The 23,165-nt window shown below is 41.1% G+C and overlaps 1 protein-coding gene across 2 annotated transcripts in view; it reads left to right on the top strand.

Annotated features, from left to right (window-relative positions):
- The window catches only part of LOC126480968 (acylamino-acid-releasing enzyme-like), a 119,990-nt gene that overhangs the window by 7,787 nt on the left and 89,038 nt on the right, over nt 1-23,165 (top strand). For both annotated transcript variants that reach the window (XM_050104402.1, XM_050104410.1), the window contains exons 5-6: nt 2,820-2,965; nt 11,971-12,238. In XM_050104402.1, the coding sequence (XP_049960359.1) occupies nt 2,820-2,965; nt 11,971-12,238 (414 nt within the window). The remainder of the gene's footprint in view (nt 1-2,819; nt 2,966-11,970; nt 12,239-23,165) is intronic.

Raw genomic sequence — 23,165 nt, 5'->3', positions numbered from 1 at the left:
GAGACTCCCTCCAAGTGGCGTTCCTCCCTCTGCCTCTCCCGGTAGAATCTACCATCTTCGTATTGGCCATACTAGGTTGACCTATGGGTTTTTACTCCAGAATGAGCTCTCTTCCCATCTCCCACTGCCCCCCCCCCCCCCTTCCCCCTTTATAATTATGCGGCTCCACTCACAGTGATCCATATTTTGCTGCACTGCCCCTGCTTCGGCCCTTCACATTAAATATGCCCACCTACCTTCCTTGTTTTGGCTGTTGGCGGACAAACCTTGCATTATTAGATGTGTCCTCGGTTTTCTTTGCAAAAATGATTTGTACTCGCGGGTATAAGTTCTTGAATTTTCCTCTGGAATTTGAGTCCCTCAGTTAGCATAGGCATTGGTTGTTAAGGCCTTGTTGACCTTGCCTTCACTCCAGCCAGGTTCTCTCCGCCTTTTCCCTACGTTTTATATGGTGTGTTGTGCTGTTTTGTTTCCTCTTTTCTTGCATCTTCTGCCCCTAGTATTGTACCATGATAATGGTATAGTACAGGGTGATTCAAAAAGAATACCACAAATTTAGGAATTTAAAACTCTGCAACGACAAAAGGCAGAGCTAAGCACTATCTGTCGGCGAATTAAGGGAGCTATAAAGTTTCATTTAGTTGTACATTTGTTCGCTTGAGGCGCTGTTGACTAGGCGTCAGCGTCAGTTGATGCTAAGATGGCGACCGCTCAACGCTTTTTGTGTTATTGAGTACGGCAGAAGTGAATCGACGACAGTTGTTCAGCGTGCATTTCGAACGAAGTATGGTGTTAAACCTCCTGATAGGTGGTGTATTAAACGTTGGTATAAACAGTTTACAGAGAATGGGTGTTTGTGCCCCGCCAGGCAGCCCGTGACAGAGCACTTCATCACTGGCCTCCAAGAAGCCCTGATCTTACCCCCTGCGATTTTTTCTTATGGGGGTATGTTAAGGATATGGCGTTTCGGCCACCTCTCCCAGCCACCATTGATGATTTGAAACGAGAAATAACAGCAGCTATCCAAACTGTTACGCCTGATATGCTACAGAGAGTGTGGAACGAGTTGGAGTATCGGGTTGATATTGCTCGAGTGTCTGGAGGGGGCCATATTGAACATCTCTGAACTTGTTTTTGAGTGAAAGAAAACCTTTTTAAATACTCTTTGTAATGATGTATAACAGAAGGTTATATTATGTTTCTTTCATTAAATACACATTTTTAAAGTTGTGGTATTCTTTTTGAATCACCCTGTACAGTGTGGTGTGGGTGTCGAGATGGTTCGGTGGCGATGTTAGTGTCCCTCTGCACTTAACATTTCTGGGGCATTCCTGTTCTCCTTGTTTCCACCCACCCCCCTCCTGTTCTGTCCTCTTCCTGTTGCCCTGATGTCCCTTTTCCTCTTTGTTCGCACGTTATCCTTTCCCCTCAACTGGACTGTGCTGTTTGTGTTATCTTAGATCATGAGACCAATGATATCACAGTGTGGTCCCTCCCCCAAATCAATCAATCAACCAACCAACCGACCGACTGACTAACCAACCAGTATTTACTCTAGTGAGATAAATATTTCTTTCGGTATGCTCTGGTGATTTACTTCCAAATTGTCGATATAACGGCACCAACACTGTGGTTATATTTGGATGATGCAGTTGCTATCCACCATGAGCATTTGTCCATGCCTGTGGCAAGGTTGCACCAGTCATCTTTCTGGAAATTCCACAATGGTCTAAGAAAAGATGTGATGATGGAGTCTGGATACCAAGCACAAGGATGACTGGCCAATGTTGGCTTTTTGGGAAGTTACGGAGCACCTTCCTGCTGCCATGTTGTAGTTCATTTGCAGTTTACTTACAGACTTGACTGTAAAACAACTGTATTGGTATCAAACCATATTTCTGACATGTGCCTCTAAATTGACTTCCCGTGGTTTGCGTTAACTGACTGCTAACTCAAAAAAAAATTTTTTTTTTTTTTTCATGGTGAACATCCCATGTAACATTTTTTATTCATTTTTGTTTTCATGTGTGCAGTATTAATGTTTTAATTTGTTCATTTTCAACCACTCATTCATTCATTCATTCATTCATTCATTCTTTTTTGCTTATTTATTGATTAATTCAGTCATTGTGTTCAGAGAGCCCATCAACGAATACACTAAAAAAAAAGAGAAGCAAATTTTACAAACTTAATCCGAACACTGCATTAGCAATGAACTATCACTGTACTGCCTGGTAATATTTGTGCTTATGCTAACTGTTTGTAAGCTAACAAATTCAGAGAAAAGCTGCTGCTTTCTCAGTTGTATTAATTAGTCCCTGTTTATTGTTTGTAGTGCTTTGAGACTGGCTGTGGAGCTTTTTTAAATAAATAATAGTCTGATTCACAAAATGGGTATGGCAGGTAAAGGCAGTAAGTGTTCTGTTTTAATGGCACTGCTACATTCTTGCCTAAGATGAGGGGCCGTATTTCTTGATACAACCATCCATCAAGCTTTAGATTTTCTATGGTTGCCCAAAGTATGTTGCAGTCAGTGTTGGGATGGTTTCTTTGCAAAAGAGAATGGCGGCTTTCTTTCCCCACCTGATGTCTAGTTTGAGCCTGTTGTCAGTCTTTAATGGCAGGTTTTTAATTTTTTTATCTCAGGTTGTATGAGCATATACATTTTGCTATTAAGGAATCATTTAATTTGTTTCAATTATTTTGTTATCTCATTATTAAAGTTTACATATGAGTACTTAGATAAACATTGTTTCATATTTTTACAAATTACATTGCACAAAAATTAATGTATTTGTTGGTATTTTCACCATTCTCAGCTGATTTTGGCTCATTCGAATGGTCACCATGTGGTGAAAAGGTTCTGTACATAGCTGAAAAGAAATTACCTAAAACTGAACCATTTTATAAACCAAAACCACTGGATACAAAGGGCAATGGTTCGGGTGATGCAAAGCCATTAAGAGTAAGTATAGAACCACTGGTAATACAGGGATTAACTCAATGATACTGTTTATACTTTTGCTTCATGAGAGTAATTCACAGTGTGTTTTAATGTGCCATTCTAATGCAGTAATTGGCATTCTGCCATAAGTATAATGAACCAAGATCTGTTTTGAGGGTATTTTTGTATGTTTTTCCTGTCATTCCTTTCTTCTAATTGCTCTTTTATTTATGTTTGATTTGTGATTTCATTATCAGTGTGGTTCTGTGGTGGAAACAAAACTAACTGAAGCACTGTGTTAGATAAAAATTGAGTCCAGACTGGGACTCACTCAGAAATTTGCCTTCCAGGCAATTCTCTTAGACTTGATCTATTAAGATATGATTTATGAGGCAGCCACACACTTCCATTGTGCCAGCACTCCTCTCTTAATTACAGTGTCACAGAAGTTCCTCTGTTGGACTAGCACTCGTGGAAGAAAGGATACTGTAGAAAAATGGCTTAACCACAGCGTATGGGTTTATTTTCTAAATGAATCTTGCACTCTACAGCAGTGCGTGCACTATTTTGAAAGAGGAAGGGAAAGCAATAGATAGAATGGTGGTAATTAATTGTATATGTCAACATATATATACTTGGGGGTGGGGGATTTTTTTTTTTTAAGCTTGATGGGGGTGTCAGTGTTTGCTTCCCTACAGGCTGAAATAGTAGTCTCATTTCAGTGAAGGCTTAAGTGGTTTCCTCTTCCTTAGCAGTAATTTTGATCTTAAAGAATGAGCAATTATTTAATTCTGTTATCTTACCTTTAACCCTGACACAGCTCTCTTGCTGCACATAGTGTCTTGAAAGTAATAAGATAAAGGTAGATAGTATCTTCATAGGTTTACAAAAGGCATTCAACACTGTACCACATTGCTAGCTGAAAACAAAGACACAGTCAAATGAAGTATCTTATCAACTATGTGACTGACTGCAAGTATTTTCAGTTGGTACCACCCTGCATGTTCAGCTTTACTGCAAGGAAGTGTAATAAGACTGGTAATGTCTTTAATATACGTAATGATTTATGAGATAGTATTATAACCCTCATGTAGTGCCATCAGTGCTTATTGAACACAAGTTAGTTGTGTAGCAACAAATTTAGATTGTATATTAATTCACAGACCAATAACAGTAATAGTTTTTGAACAGTAATAGTTTTTGGTTGAATATTCATCTGAGCCACAGTAGAAATTAATATGAGACAGTTCCTGATTAATAATCAAACAATGGGAAATACAGGTTGGAATATCAACAGTTATGAAAAGGACAGATTGCTACTTGCTGTGAAGATTACACGTGAGCTGCAGACAGGCACAACAAAAAGGCTGTTACACACAAAGCTTTTGGCCGAAGCCTTTTACAGAAAAGAAAGGAAAATACGCATACATTCACACCAGCAGGCACAGCACTGTCATGAATGAACACTATCTCCGGCCACTTTAATCAGTCTAAAGTGGCCAGAAATAGTGGCTGCTTGCATCAGAGGGGGGGGGGGGGGGGGGGGGGGGAGAGAGAGAGAGAGAGAGAGAGAGAGAGAGAGAGAGAGAGTGTGTGTGTGTGTGTGTGTGTGTGTGTGTGTGTGTGTGTGTGTGTGTGTGTGTGTGTGTGTGTGTGTTTCCCCTTTAGTAATCAAAGTTCGTTTAAGTCCACTGGTAGATGTGAGTAGGACAACAGAAACTGAGGAAGAGACCACTGCCAGCTGGCCTTACATTTGCCCATCACAGAAGTTCAAGTGACTGGCCTGCAGTGCCGACCATGTTCTCTTTGCATATGTGAGCAATGTTAAGTGTATCGTTACGTCCATATCTTCCAATGACACATCTGACAGGGCAACTAAATCCCTCCCTCTTGGAGCTGACATGTAGTGCCAGTGTAGGGAAGGACAATATGGCAAAAATGGTGGGGAGCTGGGTGAAGTCAAGACAGAAGGCTCCTGGAAGGCTGTCAGGACTACCAGCAACAGTAGTACGGTATACGGAGCTTCTTACATAAGCGTGGAGACTGATGGGAGTGGAGGTGTCCCTGCTGGGCGAAGCAGGTCCGGTAATTCAAAAGTCTTTTAAGCCATAATGATGTCCTTGGGTGGGTCTCACAATATGCAGGGAGGACCAGGTGGCCATCCTCTGTGACTCAGAAATCGAATGAGCCTTATGGTTTAGTGGCGGCAGTGGACTCCCCAATCAGGGTGCCCACTCATCAGGGTGCAGCAACTGGAGCTGGCTGTGGTGCTGGTGCAGCATTCCACCACAAAGACCACATGGGACCCCCGCTGTTTTGCCAAAGACCCTTGGATCCATTCCACTTAACTGTGTGTGCCCACACTGGGGCCAATAAAATTCCGGGTTTGCATATGTGTTCGTGTTCCAGGGATGTACACAGGAGATCCAGAAGCATACTGTAAGGGCACTCAAAAAAGAGCTCCACGAGGCCTTGACCATTGACAGTAAGATTTTCAGCATTCACTCTGTTTGATTGCGAGCAAACCTCTGTGAGCCCGCCGGACTATTTGAGGTTGATTGAAAGAAAGTGTGTTAACAGCTCTAATTCCATTGTGGCTGCTAAACTTTTTGAAATTGATTGCTGTGGGGACTTGTTGGTCATCAGTGTGTGGGATAAACTCTCTGTTGTGATGATCTGGTCCCAGCCTCCCACAGAAGCCAGCATTGTTATCTGCTGGACATTGGTCCCGTAACTGCATTGGCCTTGGCCATGGCACGAATGATTGGAATGGACTGGCTGATGTGCTGGGCAAAAGGCACACTGTCACACCAACCATACAATATCCTCATCAGTTCAAGATTTAGTGGCATGCCAGTTGCTTCCTTCTTCAAATACCTCAATGTGATTGATGCATGGGCTGAAGCACCTAATGTTGCAAGGAGGACAATACAACCAACTGGCATTGTTATTCGTCTTCAGTGAAGAGTAAACCTGAAGTTGATGGCATTGCTGAAAGAAACACCAAAGCTCAGGTGTGTCTGCACTGATAGCTTGGGAGGCCAACATGGCTGGACATACTGCAGGATCCATTGAAGAAGCAGTTATGCATAAATACTGTAGCAATGTCCTAAAAATTTATAGGGAATTCATTGAATGATTGCTCCAGTTTACTTTTGAGCTCAAAATAAATTGTTTCCTGGTTCTCAGATTCAGGATCTAGACCTGCTTGAAGGTGAGACAGTGCACCTTGTTTTAGTAAAAATGGGATAATGAAAAGGGTACTGGAAATACGTCAGATGTCAATTCTATTGATAAGAGTGATGCACTGCATACTGTGACAGTTGAGCTTTGGGAACAAAAAGTGACATAAGTGGTTTGTAGTTGATTGATAAGATGGAGTTTGTGACCAAACAAAAAAATGCAAAATTTATGGACAGCAAAGATGATGCTCAACACTTCCTTTGTGATTTCAGAATAATGATCCCGAGCTATTACCCTCTTAAGTTCCGAGAGAGAAAAGGCTTGAGGCTGTGTGACGATGACTGTGCCACCGGCGCCAACAGCAAGTGGGGCTGGTAAATCACAAGGCAGATGGAGATTTGAGGGCTGATTTTAAGTGGGGAAAACCCCAGTGGCACTCTTTGAACCATTAAAAAGGGACTTCCTTTTTACAAAGACAATTTAACGGGAGGGGCGTGGAGGCTGCTTGGAGAATAAATCACACATAGTAAATCACTTTTCCAAGAAATACCTGAAAGTCTTGACACATTTAGGCATATGCATATTCTGAATAGCCTCTCCATACTCTGTGGTGGTCCAAAGGTCCTCTTCACTGTGAATAAAACATAAGTAAGTGACAGCTAATGGAAGGAGGGTGCATTTGGTAAAGTTAAATTAAGGATTTTTTGTGCAAGGACAGCAAAAACCAGACAGAGATTGTGAAGGTGTTCATCTTGTATGATCAGTGACCAGAATACCTGGAAAAATCTGTTCTGGAGACCTCTGGAATGTGATGGGACTGCTAATCATGCCAAAAGGCCATCTATCACAGTCTGAATGGTGCATTCAAGACTTATACCATCCATGAGTCTTCGTCAAGAGGCAACTGAAAATATGCTTTTGCGAGATCGATTTCTGAAAATAGTTTTATCTTCTGAAAGTTTAGAAAAGAGTTCATCTCAACAAGACAAAGGATGAAAATCAAGTCCTTGTGAGCCTTTATGGTTTGCGTAAAGTTTCCACATGACCAAAGAGACACCCAGGTTTCCTGAACACCACTAATTGGGAAGCAAGGGACAAAAATTGTTGTTTTTCTGTTGCATCTAGTTCAATTTTAATCTCATCCTTAATGGCCAGTGGAATTGCTTTGCAGAATCTCGGACTTCCTGTTAGCTTTAAGACAGAGTGGACCTGAGAATCAATTTCTTTCCCCAAACACAGTTCAAACTGTACTGCAAACTGCTTACGAATTGTGTCAGTGGCAGCACAGGATACTGACGATCTGAGGGAATGCACTGCATTATGCAATGAAAATGTGATAGTGGAATCTTCATCAAGACGAAATATGTACTTGACTGACAGATACACCACAGCAAAAATGATAATGTCTGAGCCACCTGATTGTAAGTGACTGTCAGTTGCACCCTAGAAGTGGCATCTTGTACTTCACAGAGCAAGGGAGCAGTTACACTTACATATATAGAATTTTTTATAACTGACATTTATGTGGTAGTATTTAAAAGAAAAGTCACTGCAATGTCCTATACGGTTGTCCGCAACAAAATTTTACAGTGCCAGCACCTGATCATTACCTGAAATGTTACTGATTTGTATTAGATGGGGCTGATGGCTGGTGCCTGCCATGCTATGACTTACTTCTGCAGTATGACATCTATGTAAACATTTATAACAGTTGTCCTCATAATGTGGACATTTCAATTTGGAATGTAAAGGAAAAACAGTCCATGCAACTTGGAAATGAAGTAGATTGCCATAAATGACCCCTGGCACTAGCTCAGAGATTGTGGAGAATGCGGTGGGATAGCAGCTGCTGAATAGAAATTTACCTCTTTAGAGTCTGTTACAGAAACTGCTGCACTGAATCATCAAGACTCGATGAGCCACATGTGGAATGTCAGACTGCTGAAAAAGTTTGTTGTGCTGCTTGTAGTATTTCAAATGCATATGCAATTCACAGAACCTCAGCTAGAGATGGATCGGACTGTCTTAAAGCTTGTTTGTGGAATTTCTTATCTGGGCTTCAGCTTACCACTAAAGTACAAATTAAACTTTCTGTGTGTGATTTACTACACTCGCTTATGAACTTGCATTTCGGACTCAGCTCCTTCAAATCCTCAATCCAAGATGCATAAATGACAGTTTTCATCTTTCGATGTTGTGAGAATTTTGGTCTTGTTGTTGCTACGTGCATTTTATTGCAAAAATGCACAGACAATAAAAAGAATGTCATACAGTTGTAACACAGATGGCTCAGATGACAGGGCTAACTTTTCAATCAAGTGATATAACATAGGATATGTATCCAGCGAAAAGTTCAGTTGGTGATTTAGGTGTTTAACCTGACTTGCCTGAAAATGCAGCATGAGGTGTTTTTGATGTACTTACCAGTTTTCCTCAGCCTTGTTAAATGGCTGAAATGTCGATTTAGCAGACAGCAACTGTGACTGCTCCAAAGGTGAACTAGTTCATTGGTTGGTCAAGTCCTGATGATGGTTTAATGTTACTGCCAAAGTCTTAGAAATCTGGCCTTCACGGTGTGCTTGGTGAACCAGACCAGCAACCTTCTTGTTGCCAATGCTATAACCCTAATTTAGGGTCAACAATTTAGCTTCCATAACAACAAATTAAAGTTGTCTATTAGTTCGCAAACCAAACAGTAATAGTTCTTGGTGGAATATTCCTACAATCCACAGTTTAAATGTGAGACAGTTTGTGGGTGAGTTGAATAAATCCAGGCACTATTTGGGCACTAAGCACACTTCCAGTAATAAGAATTCTGTTCCACTTCCAACGGCAGGTGACTTTGCAATTTTTTTGTGTCAAATTGGGGATCAATTATTTCAATAATTAGAATAATTATAAGGATTGTAATAAATGAATTCAATCAAAAACTGAATTTAGAAGAGATTTTTAATTGACATTTAGCATACAAGAGGCCAAAATTGTGGTCAGCATTATGAAAACAGGAGAAACTAAATTTTCCGAAGTGTTTGAAGTGTCACAGACTGTTAGAACAGCGAATGTGAGTAGTGGAGCTTCCTGTCACAGTAGCAGACACACGCATGCCGGACACAAGAGTGTCACAATATCATCTTATTGGATTGTCTACAGCATCATGACGGATGTATCCATGTTTGCATGCTCAGAGAGTGATATTTACAGGATTGCACTTGTCATTATTTTGAAGCAAGGTTATATATACAAGCTTGTGAAAATGGTGACAAAATTGCTGCCTTGAGAAGGTATTTGTGTAAGTGTGCAGGCCAGACTTGAGAACATGTAAAATGCGTCTCCTGATGTTCCAGAGAAACAGAAAAAGATTTTGTGGGAAAATAGCACTGCCACTGTACAAATAGCCCAGAAATTATATTCGATATAACAGCATGCTGTGCAGAATATTACGGAAAGTGCTGAATGTACAGGTGCATGTTGCCTGCTTCTGTAGGGTTAGGTGCACTGGCAGAGGTGAGTCAGAAAATAGCAATTGAGGAAGATACCACTGCCGAGTGGTCTATTTGCTCTCAACAGGAATGCTTATTACCAGCTGTGTACCTGCTGCATATGTGGGCAGAGTTACACATATTGATACATTAGTTTTCTATTTGCATTTTGGCATGACTTTTACAGTTAGCACACTAATGGTTCAGTGATGAACCTGTTTTCAGGAAAGGATCTTTGCTGGATAATTGTATGGAAATACAGATTGAGTTAGACAGTAATTGTACTTGTTATGCTGAAGGAGTTAGCCAACAGTGTCAGATTACAGCATTAGTTGTAAAATTCTGGAACCTATTTTGTTGTTTACTTAAGGGTAACACTATGTAGTGATATGAATTGGAATGAACTTGTAAAACCAGTAGTAGAAAAAAAAGACAAGAGAGAGGTTAAGAATTATTGGGAGACTTCTGGGAAAGAATAGTATTAATGTGTGAAGAATACCACATGTGACATTGTAGTGTGACCTGTTCTATAAGAGTGCGATGGTATTTAAGGTTGTTATCAACTTGACCTGAAGGATGACGCTGGAAAAATTCAGGCACATTGCTAGGTTTGTTTCAAGTTGGTACAGTTGATACATCTTACAGCAGCAACATGAGACTTAGAATGGGAATATGTGCAAGAAATGAAGTAAAGTTGTCATAAACACTGTTTGATTAAATATAAGGAACAATATAGAGGCATAACCTTTGTAAAAATTCTGCCTGTGTTGTATGTGTTACATAAGAATCATGAGAATAACATATAAGATAAGAGCTCAAATGGCTCTGAGCACTATGGGACTTAACTTCTGAGGTCATCAGTCTATAAGAGAGCTTAAGATGTATGTGGTGCTCAAGTGCAGTGATATCCTCATTGTTTCATTTTAAGTTGAAAGAGGAGGGAGAGGAAGGGAAGGGAAGAAACTGTTGATGTCAGCTGCTTCAAGACTTTATATGGAATCAGCAGCTCCGAGTGAAAATGTGTTACAAACCGGGATTTGAACCTGGGGTCTCCTGCTTTGTAGGGAGTTGCATTAACCACTTTGCCATCTCAACACAGTGTTTATCGCAGTTGCGCAGACTGCCTCGGCACATCTCCTGGCCGACCCACACTCCCATCTAGCAGCACCTATCCACAGTCCCCATCTTTATCCCCCCATGCTCTTTACTTTAAGAGTCCCACTTGAGGTCAAACAATATTGTTCATCTGCACTGAAAGTGGTGGATTCATTTCCCTGAAAGAACATATACCACACTTTTGTATAATTGATGTGCCTTGATGGGCAGTGAATCCACCACCTTCAGTGGGGATGCGCAATATCGTTTGTCTACCTGCGAGAACATCAAAGTAGCGAGCATGACGGACGTGTTTGGGGATTATAGATGGGAAAGTGCTCGATGGGAATGTGAGTTGGCCGGGAGGCATTCTGAGATAGTTCACGCAATTGCAAAAAACACTGTGTCCAGATGGCTCGTTGGTTAACGCAGCTACCTAGTAAGAAGGAGATCTCAGGTTTGAATCGCAGTCTGGCACACATTTTCACTCATCACTGATGATTCTGCATAAAGTCCAGATGCAGCTGACATGGATAGTTCCTTTCATTTCATCTGCTTCCTCCCCCTCCACCTACAACGTACATAATATGGATCACAGCTGCAGATTCCATGTGATGTTTGTTCTTCCAGGCATTCACATAATATTAGTCAGCAGTTGAGTTAGTTTTTTCCCCTGAGAATTTCTCAGGAATTAATATATTTACAACTTGTGTGGTTGCCATTCACTTTCCATTCTTATGGTGTTTTCCACTACCATAGCAAATTGTTTCTAGAATCTGATTCTGTTTATTTAAAATGGGCTCTCTTACGCTACTTAAGTTATTTTGTCATTTATTCCTCTGAATAAATACTTCCTTTTCTGGCCTAAATTGCAGATGCTTGGATTAATTTAATCACTTATTAATGTCAGGAAAGACCATTTCTGGCAGCTGTCTATTTTCGTGTACACAATTCTCATGTGCCCATTGTGTTTTCTGGTTTTTTGAAGTTTGAAATTGATGAATGAACTCACCATTGATACAAAGTGTTGGAGAACCTAGATACAGAGAAGCTTGTATACTAAACTTCAGATTTTTCATCTAACATAGTTGGAATCTGTTTCATTTCTTCAATTGTAAAATGAAGCACACAGTACGTACTAATATTTATGAAAAATTTTTCATTTATCAGAAAAAAAACTTCCGGACACAAAACACTGCTATTTCACAACACCATCTAAACATTAACTATGTGGCAATCTGAAAGTGAAATCATAACTTTTGCTTTCAGGGTGAAGAATATCTTTTCCGTCCAGACTGGGGTGAACAGCTGGTCGGCAAGCACCAACCAGTAGTTAGTATTTGTGACACAAAAACAGATAAGATACAAATTTTGGAAGGAGTACCATCACATTTTTCACCTGGTCAAGTAATCTGGACACCAGATGGAGAAGGAGTAATAGGCGTCGTGTGGAAGAATGAGCCTCGCAGACTTGGTCTTATTCATTGCACCAACCGAGATAGTTACATATTTCACTTGACAATGGATGGGGCGTTCAGTGAGTCTTTGCACACTACTTTTAAATTACTAATTATTTTTAAGAATTACATTACAGTATTTTTAGTGTGTTTTGTTTTGATTTGTTAGTGTGACTATTCTGTCCATGTGAAAAAGGATGATTATTAAAGCTACATTTTGCTTATGAAATAATTTCGCTATGGGTTACAAGTTTTGCTGTTATGTGAGAGTATAATAATTCTTATTGCACTACTGGAAGAAATGGTAAAAAGGGAAACTGCGGAAGACTGCTGAGCACCTAGGAGGGAGATATTGATTCTTGTCTGAATTTTATCATTAAGAGGAGAATAATCCAACATTAAAGCTTCTAACATGAAACAGAAAGTACAGAATGCTCTTGCATTTAGCTTCTGTGCCTGTTCTTACTGCAGTTATTATGTTTGTCACACACAATAGAAGTTTAAAATGTTCCCAATCATCAATGTTATACGAGTTGGAGAGATTGTGTAATGGTTTTATGTAAGTGTATGAAATCTGCTTCTCTTATTTTATAAATACGGTCCTTTTAGACACCACATTATCAAACATGAGAATGGGCTCATACTAAAATCATTTAGAGACTACATAGTCATTACATTGTATTTTTTTGTAATTTGAAAGCTAGAAGTTCTGCAATAGGTTTTTTGCTTTGACATTCACTTTAGCGTACAGTTCTGACATTTAACATTGTATTCGTGTATGGGAACTGAAAATTCACATATTAGACACAGCGTACAAATTAGGTGAAACAGTGAGAGCAGTTTACCATTTCTACTAATAACCTGCAAAAGAAAGCCATACAGGACATCCACTTTATTGCCACGTACATAAGGGCCGAGAGTGGGAGCTGTTTAATCTTGAATACAGTATAGGGCACCAACTATTTTGTTAGAGCAAGGTTAAAACTCTTAGGAAATTTTCTGTGTAAAAATGCACTCTTTTTTTTAAAAACCTCTGTTCGGACAGAATGCCCTTCTAAGGAGTTAGATATGTTAAAGTTCATTAGGATTTGACAGTCTTATCACCTATTTGTCTGTCCGCTTTTGTCTGTTAGTGGGTCAGTTAAGCTGACGCGACTTCTTTACTGCTTCGGAAGTATAAAACATTTGTTATGACTGAAAAATTTTATTCTGATTTCTCATATAGCGGAGATGCTGAGCTGCAGATAGGCACAACAAAAAGAGTTTCTCACATAAAGCTTTTGACCAATGGCCTTTGTCAACAATACACACACATATTGTTACATTCCAGCCTGGATTTACCATTGTTTGCTTTTATTCTGCCTTCTGTCATTACAAGATATTACTGTGATCTGAGTTAGCAGACTGAGTGTTGCTTCCAGAAATATAGGTATTTTGGTAACTGAAAATGGTTCCCACAGCCTGACATAATTGTGGAAGCATTTCAGCTATGGTAACTGGTACCAAACCACATTTGTATCCAAGTCCTGCACGCTTGTAGGGTAATTGATCATCATGCGCAGCCCAGGCAAAGGTTGCAAATGGTGGTTGCCAACTGTGTCAGCACCAGTTTTTGATTCATAGTTACATATATTGTGTAATACTGCACTGCAGGACTCGGCAACATTCATACCTGTCACCATTTGTATATGTTAGTGCTGTGAACATTATGATTCCTGTACTGATTGCTTTAGAGCTATGAATGTTGTTCATTTGTGTTGCTATGACACATGCTAAATTTAAAGCTGGTTTGATGATTTGTCGTTCCCTTACCAGTTCTGCTTCACTTTTATGCAAATGACTACATTAGGACAACACGGTGATCCAAGATAGATCTGAAGGTTCCATATCATACACTGGACTGCCTCTACATCATACACTGAGGTGACAAAAATTGTGGGATACCTTCTAACAGTGTCGGACCTCCTTTTGCCTGACTTAGTGCAGCAACGTCTCCTGCATTCAATCTGTCCATCCGTCCATTATGTACTGTGGATCTCATCATGAAGTACAACCTTCATGGGCATCAGACGAGTCATTAGTGAAAGGCAGCAGCAGTCAGATTCTAATTCTGTATATTGTTTTAAAATTGAGTGCTACTAAACTACCATATTATTTTTGTGCTTACACTGTCTAAACAGGCATAGCAAATTTTGCAGGAGACCTGTTGCTTCCTCCAGTTATACTTAGTAGAGTTTGTTCATTTACCACTAATCTCTTAATATCTATTTACTTCACAAGTAATTTATCAAAGAGAAAGAGAAAGTTTGTAAAGATAAATCTGCATATATTCCTTTCTATTCTAACCTGGCTTTCAGCTGATCTATTGTGTTTACGCAGTTAACTCTATTGTTAGCTCACAAGTTTGTATGCTGTATACTTACTGGAAATATTAAGGACCTGAAGAGACAGTGTTGCCTTTTCCATCAACTATAAATACTTCGGACTGCATATACATTATACACTGAGATTGTGAGATATATCCTAACATTGTGTTGGACCTCCTTTTACCCGGTGTAGTGCAGCAGCTCGCTGTGGCAAGGACTCAACAAGTCGTTGGAAGTCTCATACAGAAGTATTGAGTCATGCTGTCTCTATAGTTGTCTGTAAATGCGGAAGAGTTGCCAGTGCAGGATTTTGTACACAAGCATACCTCTCAATTATCTACCATAAATGTTTGACAGGATTCATGTTGGGTGATCTGGGTGTCCAAATTGTTCCATTGAATTGTCCAGAATGTGTGTGAGGTGTGTGTGTGTGTGTGTGTGTGTGTGTGTGTGTGTGTGTGTGTGTGTGTGTGTGTTTGTGTGTGTGTGTGGTTTGAGGTTTTCGGGCGCTAAACAGAATGTTTTTCAAACCAGTTGCAAACAATTGTGGGCCAATGACATGGCGCATCATAATCCATAAAAATTCCATTGTTGTTTGGAAACATGAAGTCCATGAATGGCTGCAGATGTATCCAAGTAGCGGAACATAACCATTTCCAGTGTGACTCGTGTAAACCCAGCTAACCTTTATAGAGCCACCACGAGCTTGCGCTGTGCCTGGTTGACAACTTGGGTCTATGGCTTCGTGGGATCTGCACAACACTTGAACCCTGATATGGTCACGAGCCCAGGAGAGGTGGTGCAGGCGATGTCATGCTGTTAGCAAAGGCTCTGGCGTATGCTACCATAGCCCATTAATGCCAAATTTTGTCGCACTGTCCTAATAGATATGTTTATTGTAGGTCCCACATTGATTTCTGTGCTTACTTCACAAAGTGTTGCTTGTCTGTTAGTACTACAGACTCTATACAAACACCGCTGCTCTTTGTTTTTAAGTGAAGGCCGTCAGCCACTGCATTATTCATGGTTGAGAGGTAATGCTGGAAATTTGGCATTCTTGGGATGCTCTTGACACTGTGGATTGCAGAATTTGAATTCTATAATTATTTCCAAAACGGAATATCCAATGCGTTTAGCTCCAACTACCATTTCACATTCAAAGTTTGTTAGTCTGTTAGTTCCTGTCATGTAGCCATAATCATGCCAAACACCTTCTCACATGAATCACCTCAGTTCAAATAACAGTTCTGCCAATGGAGTGTCCTCTTATACCTTGTGTATGTAATACTACCGACATCTGTATATATTCATATCACTGTCCCATAACTTCTGTCACTGCTGTGCATGCAGCCTTAAATGCAGTTGCCAAATGTGGCTCGGAAAATTGATCTTGATGCCATAATTGATCTGCTTAAGTGTGTTCAAAAGGTGTCCTCCTCGTGCTCTGATTTCTCACTGTATGATTCATCAGAAGGTTCAATTCAGTTTTGTGTGATAAAACACCTTCTTTGTAATACGACCGTGGAGTGTCTGTTGGTTTAACATAGTTTCAGGTGCTTAAGAGGCATAGCAGTTCTGTTGCGTAGCTGTGAATTTTAGGCACTTGTAAGCTGCAGTTTTTGATTGTTCCGAAATCATTCATAATGTGCAAATTTTTGCTTTTAGGAAGCTTTAATTGTCGAGTGCTAGTAATAGTGTTCCATAGATTTCGTGTTTGTTTTGAATAGTCAGAGAGAGTCCTCTTAGTCAACCATAGTGCCAGCAGTACTAGTGTTTGTTTTCATACAGTCCAGAGACAGGTAGTGCTATTTTCATTGTTTTCTACAAGAAGTGGCTAGCAATCACAGTTTAGTCTACAATCAGCTGCCTTTAGTGAATTAGCAGTGTAGTTAAAAGTTGATTAACTGTCTACAGAAAATTGATTCCTTAGGATGGACAGGATGTGTGACTGCTGTGTACGGACGCAGGAGGAGCTGGCCACTGTTCGCGAACAGCTGAGCGTGTTGATAGCCATCGTCAGCCGTCTTCAGGCTGCTGCCTCGGAGTGTAGCGGCAGTGGGGCGTCTGGTGCGTCGCATGGTACACCCCAGGTGTTACATGCTTCACCCACTGTCCCTGCTGTCGAGACACCTTCGCGGGTACCGGGTGCGGTTGGGCCACCCTCTCCCCAAGGGGAGTGGCGGGTTCAGCGGCGCACGAGGCGGAGGGTAAATGTGGAGGCTGTCCGTGCGGCATCGCCTGCTCTGCCTGTGAGTGGACATGTGGCTGCTCCTTCAGCAAGGTCCGAGCAGGCACACAGGTGGAGGGGTTTATTAGTTATTGGGAGCTCCAACGTTAGGCGGGTGATGGAGCCCCTTAGGGAAATAGTGGAAAGGTCGGGGAAGAAGGCCAGTGTTCACTCTGTCTGCTTGCCGGGGGGTCTCATCCGAGATGTGGAGGAGGCCCTGCCGGTGGCGATAGAGAGCACTGGGTGCACCCGACTGAAAATTGTTGCTTATTTTCGGCACCAGTGACTTCTGCCGTCTGGGTTCAGAGGTCATCCTCAGTTCGTACAGGCGGTTGGCGGAATTGGTGAAGGCGGAAAGCCTCGCTCGCGGGGTGGAATCAGAGCTAACTATTTGTAGTATTGTTCCCAGAACCGATCGCGCTCCTCTGGTTTGGAGCCGAGTGGAAGGCTTAAACTAGAGGCTCAGACGATTCTGCGGAGATCTGGGGTGCAAATTTCTCGACCTCCGCTATCGGGTGGAGAAATGTAGGGTTTCCCTGAATAGGTCAGGCGTGCACTACACGCCGGAAGCGGCTACAAGGGTAGCGGAGTACGTGTGGAGTGCACATGGGGGTTTTTTAGGTTAGAGAATTCCCTCCCTAGGCCCGACAAGACGCCTCCTGAGACGGGGCAAGGTAGGAGTAGGCAAAATGCAACAGGGAATAACAATATTAATGTGCTAATAGTAAACTGCAGGAGCGTCTATAGAAAGGTCCCAGAACTGCTCTCATTAACAAATGGTCACAACACCCATATAGGGACAGAAAGTTGACTGAAACCAGACGTAAACAGTAATGAAATCCTAAACTCAGATTGGAATGTATACCGCAGAGACAGGCTGGACAGCGAAGGGGGAGGCGTGTTTATAGCGATAAGAAGTGCAATAGTTTCGAAAGAAATTGACGGAGATCCGAAATGTGAAATCATTTGGGTGAAGGTCACGGTTAAAGCAGGCTCAGACATGGTAATTGGATGTCTCTATAGGCCCCCCTGGCTCAGCAGCTGTTGTGGCTGAGCACCTGAAGGATAATTTGGAAAATATTTCGAGTAGATTTCCCCACCATGTTATAGTTCTAGCTGGAGATTTTAATTTGCTGGATATAGACTGGGAGACTCAAACGTTCATAACGGGTGGCAGGGACAAAGAATCCAGTGAAATTTTTTTAACTACCTTGAGCAGTTAAACAGAGAACCGACTCATGGCGATAACATATTAGACCTTCTGGTGACAAACAGACCCGAACTATTTCAAACAGTTAACGCAGAACAGGGAATCAGCGATCATAAAGCGGTTACGGCATCAATGATTTCAGCCGTAAATAGAAATATTAAAAAAGGTAGGAAGATTTTTCTGTTTAGCAAAAGTGACAAAAAGCAGATTACAGAGTACCTGACAGCTCAACACACAAGTTTTATCTCAAGTACAGATAGTGTTGAGGATCAGTGGACAAAGTTCAAAACCATCGTACAATATGCGTTAGATGAGTATGTGCCAAGCAAGATCGTAAGAGATGGAAAAGAGCCACCGTGGTACAACAACCGAGTTAGACAACTTCTGCAGAAGCAAAGGGAACTTCACAGCAAATATAAACATAGCCAAAGCCTTGCAGACAAACAGAAATTACGCGAAGCGAAATGTTGTGTGAGGAGGGCTATGCGAGAGGCGTTCAATGAATTCGAAAGTAAAGTTCTATGTACTGACTTGGCAAAAAATCCTAAGAAATTTTGGTCTTATGTCAAAGCGGTAGGTGGATAAAAACAAAATGTCCAGACACTCTGTGACCAAAATGGTACTGAAACTGAGGATGACTGACTAAAGGCCGAAATACTAAATGTGTTTTTCCAAAGCTGTTTCACAGAGGAAGACTGCACTGTAGTTCCTTCTCTAGATTGTCGTACAGATGACAAAATGGTAGATATCGAAATAGATGACAGAGGGATAGAGAAAAACTTAAAATCGCTCAAAAGAGGAAAGGCCTCTGGACCTGATGGGATACCAGTTCAGTTTTACACAGAGTACGCGAAGGAACTTGCCCCCTTTCTTGCAGCGGTGTACCGTATGTCTCTAGAAGAGCGTAGCGTTCCAAAGGATTGGAAAAGGGCACAGGTCATCCCCGTTTTCAAGAAGGGACGTCGAACAGATGTGCAGAACTATAGACCTATATCTGTAACGTCGATCAGTTGTAGAATTTTGGAACACATATTATGTTTGAGTATAATGACTTTTCTGGAGACTAGAAATCTACTCTGTAGGAATCAGCATGGGTTTCGAAAAAGACGGTCATGTGAAACCCAGCTCATGCTATTTGTCCACGAGACTCAGAGGGCCATAGACACGTGTTCCCAAGTAGATGCCGTGTTTCTTGACTTCCGCAAGGCATTCGATACAGTTCCCCACAGTCGTTTAATGAACAAAGTAAGAGCCTATGGTCTATCAGACCAATTGTGTGATTGGATTGAAGAGTTTCTAGATAACAGAACGCAGCATGTCATTCTCAATGGAGAGAAGTCTTCCGAAGTAAGAGTGATTTCAGGTGTGCCGCAGGGGAGTGTAGTAGGACTGTTGCTATTCACAATATACATAAATGACCTTGTGGATGACATTGGAAGTTCACTGAGGCTTTTTGCGGATGATGCTGTGGTGTATAGAGAGTTTGTAACAATGGAAAATTGTACTGAAATGCAGGAGGATCTGCAGCGAATTGACGCATGGTGCAGGGAATGGCAATTGAATCTCAATGTAGACAAGTGTAATGTGCTGCGAATACATAGAAAGATAGAGCCCTTATCATTTAGCTACAAAATAGCAGGTCAGCAACTGGAAGCAGTTAATTCCATAAATTATCTGGGAGTACCCATTAGGAGTGATTTAAAATGGAATGATCATATAAAGTTGATCGTCGGTAAAGCAGATGCCAGACTGAGATTCATTGGAAGAATCCTAAGGAAATGCAATCCGAAAACAAAGGAAGTAGGTTACAGTACGCTTGTTCACCCACTGCTTGAATGCTGCTCAGCAGTGTGGGATCCGTACCAGGTAGGGTTGATAGAAGAGATAGAGAAGATCCAACGGAGAGCAGTGCGCTTCGTTACAGGATCATTTAGTAATCGCGAAAGCGTTACGGAGATGATAGATAAACTCCAGTGGAAGACTCTGCAAGTGAGACGCTCGGTAGCTCAGTACGGGCCTTTGTTAAAGTTTCGAGAGCATACCTTCACCGAAGAGTCACGCAGTATATTGCTCCCTCCTACGTCTATCTCGCGAAGAGACCATGAGGATAAAATCAGAGAGATTAGAGCCCACACAGAAGCATACCGACAATCCTTCTTTCCATCAACAATACGAGACTGGAATAGAATGGAGAACCGATAGAGGTACTCAGGGTACCCTCCACCACACACCGTCAGGTGGCTTGCAGAGTATGGATGTAGATGTAGATGTAGATTGATGTAATATAATACTCTTGTCTATCTTTGCTTCCAGTCTGTTTCCGACTCTTGTGGTTTCTTCTAAACTTTTTGTGAGTAAACTGTGGCCCGTGTTACTAGAGATTAATTTATTAACAGTATTTTAGTGTTTTAATCTCTGTTCCCACTGCTCTTGCTAAATGCAAGATGTTAACTTCTGATCTCAGTGTCCAGAAAATAAGAAGAAGATTGATGTTCATTAACTGCAAAATGAAACTGTTTTAATAGTTGCTTTCAGGTTTGCTGTGCTGCCTGACAATTGAAGATTATCTTTACTGAGTATGAAGTCAGGCCCTACTAACAAGCCCATTACACTGCTTAAAGTGACGAAGCTTTTGTCATGCTATCTGAAAATGTAAATAGCAAGCAATATTTTGGAAATGTGAACAGCTTCAGATGCAGTCACACCGCTCCCAACAAATCATTCGGCTTTAAGTGTGTGCGGTTATCATTAATGCAAACGGTTTAACAAACTGAAGGTAACAAGAAACATTGAAGATACTAAGGCCCAGGAATCCTGTAAACCCTGCTTGCAATATTTATTTTACTTTTTCCTCATTGGGATATTCTTAAAGATATTTGTCACTTAACTTTAGAATGTGAGCATGAACAGTAAGCAGAAGCTACTTCAAATTCTGCGGCTTAAAACTGAATGTGTTCACTTCTCACCCTGATCCGCAGGCATATTTAAGATCTGAGTCTTCTACTGGTGATGGCTGTACTAATGAATGAGCTTGGAAATTTTATTATCTTCAAGCTATCATGATCACTGTATTCACGAAAGTAGAAGGATTAAGGAGAGAATGTGAACATTGGAATATCATAAGAATTAATCTTAAACCTTGCAACTGGTTGTGGTACTTACTATTTAAGAAAGTATAATTAAAACCAACTGCCCTTAAAATATCAACCAGTCCTGTTAAAGAAATGCTTGTATAGTTTTATGTTGTATTCGCCCAACTTAAACGGTATCAGGAAGCAAACTCTCTGCCACAGAAAAGTGGTTGTTGAAGTGGCTTGGCATGCTTGCACACTTGCAACTAATCTCATCATAGGGCTGTTGTAACTAAAACACCAACAGCATTGCCAACACCATGAGTAACAAATTATAATCATAAATTAAAATAATGTGCAAGATAAATACTCGTATTAGTTTGATGATGAACAGGAGTGCCAGTGGAGTAAAAGATACAGACACTGACCTCAGTGATGAGTAACTAATCTAATAGCCCAATCTGAGCTGCAGCTAGACAGTTTATAGTTTTAGATTCTGATAGTAATAAACACTTGTGACACTTGGTGTTAACTGTCTGATGATCACCCATTGATAGATGCTGGGCTACAACTGCAGTAACTTGTGACAATTGGCTGTGGTCGATAATTGGTTGGCGACTGTGACATTTGAGCAGTGACTGGCTGAGTGAAGGTGTGCCACTACCTTTATCCATTATTGGTGGATGGATCGGTGTCGCCCTTCTTTCTGCAATCGGTGGATGGATTGTGATCTGCGCTGTATGTAGCAGATGCAGGAAATATTTTTGGTTTCAGTGCTCTCTGTGGTGTCATACATAACTTTCAGCACATGTAGCAGACCATTTTAATGTCTTGTGGTAAAAGCCAAATAAATTTCCTGTTAAGTGCGCTATCCATATAGGGACTGATCGTTAACTTGTGATGTCATTCCTGGAGGCTGCCTTACTAGTGGTACACTCTGTGGTTGTAGCTGTGTGCGGCATGTGACTGAGTACACAACATGTAGAAACTGAGATCTTGCAGGTACTTGTACCAAGTCTGTGTACTACTTGTTTGTCACAGAGACTTGTAACTGGGATTTAAAGGAAAGGCCAGATATACTGGCAAGCATTTGCAGAGCTTGGGTTCATATGATTTAAATGAATAGAGAAAAAATACACTCACCAAGTGGCGGCAGGGGAATACACACACAAAAGGGTTTAACTTTTACAAGCTTGCTGAGCCAGTGGCTCCTTTTGGCAGAAGAGTTGAAGGGGAAGGACGAGGGTGAAGGAAAAGAACTGGAGAGATTTATGGAAGAGGGTACAGTTCTGAAAAGTTACCCAGAACTCTGAGACAGGCGGCTTACAAGACGTAATGAGAAGACGTTGTTGTATTATCTTGGATTCAGTAATAATTCAGCTGACTGATAGTATTTCTGTGTTAATGAGAAGTGGAAAAACTGTCTTATGGAACAGTAAATCCCAGATGATGATCTTTGGTTTGTGGGGCACTCAACTGTATAGTTATCAGAGCTCGTACAAAGTCCCAATCTGTACACAGTCCAATCTCGTCATGTTCATGAGTTATGATGAAATGACGAGGACAACACAGACACCCTGTCCCTGGGCAGAGAAAATCCCGAAACTGGCCAGGAATCGAACCCAGGAACCCGTGATCCAGAGGCAGCAATGCTAGCCACTAGACCACGAGCTGCAGACGTAAATCCCATAGAAAGAATAACTAAATGGTCATTCAGTTGAGAAACTGTCTTGGTTGTCTTCTGCCGCTGCTTGTGCCCTCTTCTGGTCAGTAATTTGGTCATCTAGTTGCTTCGACATGCATGTCTTAATTGAAGGTTCCAGTTTGTTCTGTTCATCTGCCTTCTTTTATCTTGAAATTGAGGCTTTTTCTTACTGTTTGTCTGAGAATGCTTCCTCATTGTTGTAATGTCCATAACTCTTTTAGTAACTTGCGCACTGACTGAGAGATAAAGGAAGGAAGAAGGGCTTCTTAGCCTTCTTTCTTCTATTTCCATTCCATTCCACATTCTCTCTTTTTCTCTTAGTATCTGTGTTCCTAACCTGTTTGTTTCTATTTGGTTCCCAGTTTTACCAAAATCTTTTTCTACATTTTTTGATTGTTTTGTAGTTTGTTTCCATTTGCAACCTGTAG

This window comes from Schistocerca serialis, chromosome 1 (assembly GCF_023864345.2).
Source record: "Schistocerca serialis cubense isolate TAMUIC-IGC-003099 chromosome 1, iqSchSeri2.2, whole genome shotgun sequence".
Lineage (NCBI taxonomy): Eukaryota > Metazoa > Arthropoda > Insecta > Orthoptera > Acrididae > Schistocerca > Schistocerca serialis.
The sequence above is the reverse complement of the archived record's forward strand: the minus strand, read 5'-3'. Positions and strand labels throughout refer to the sequence as shown.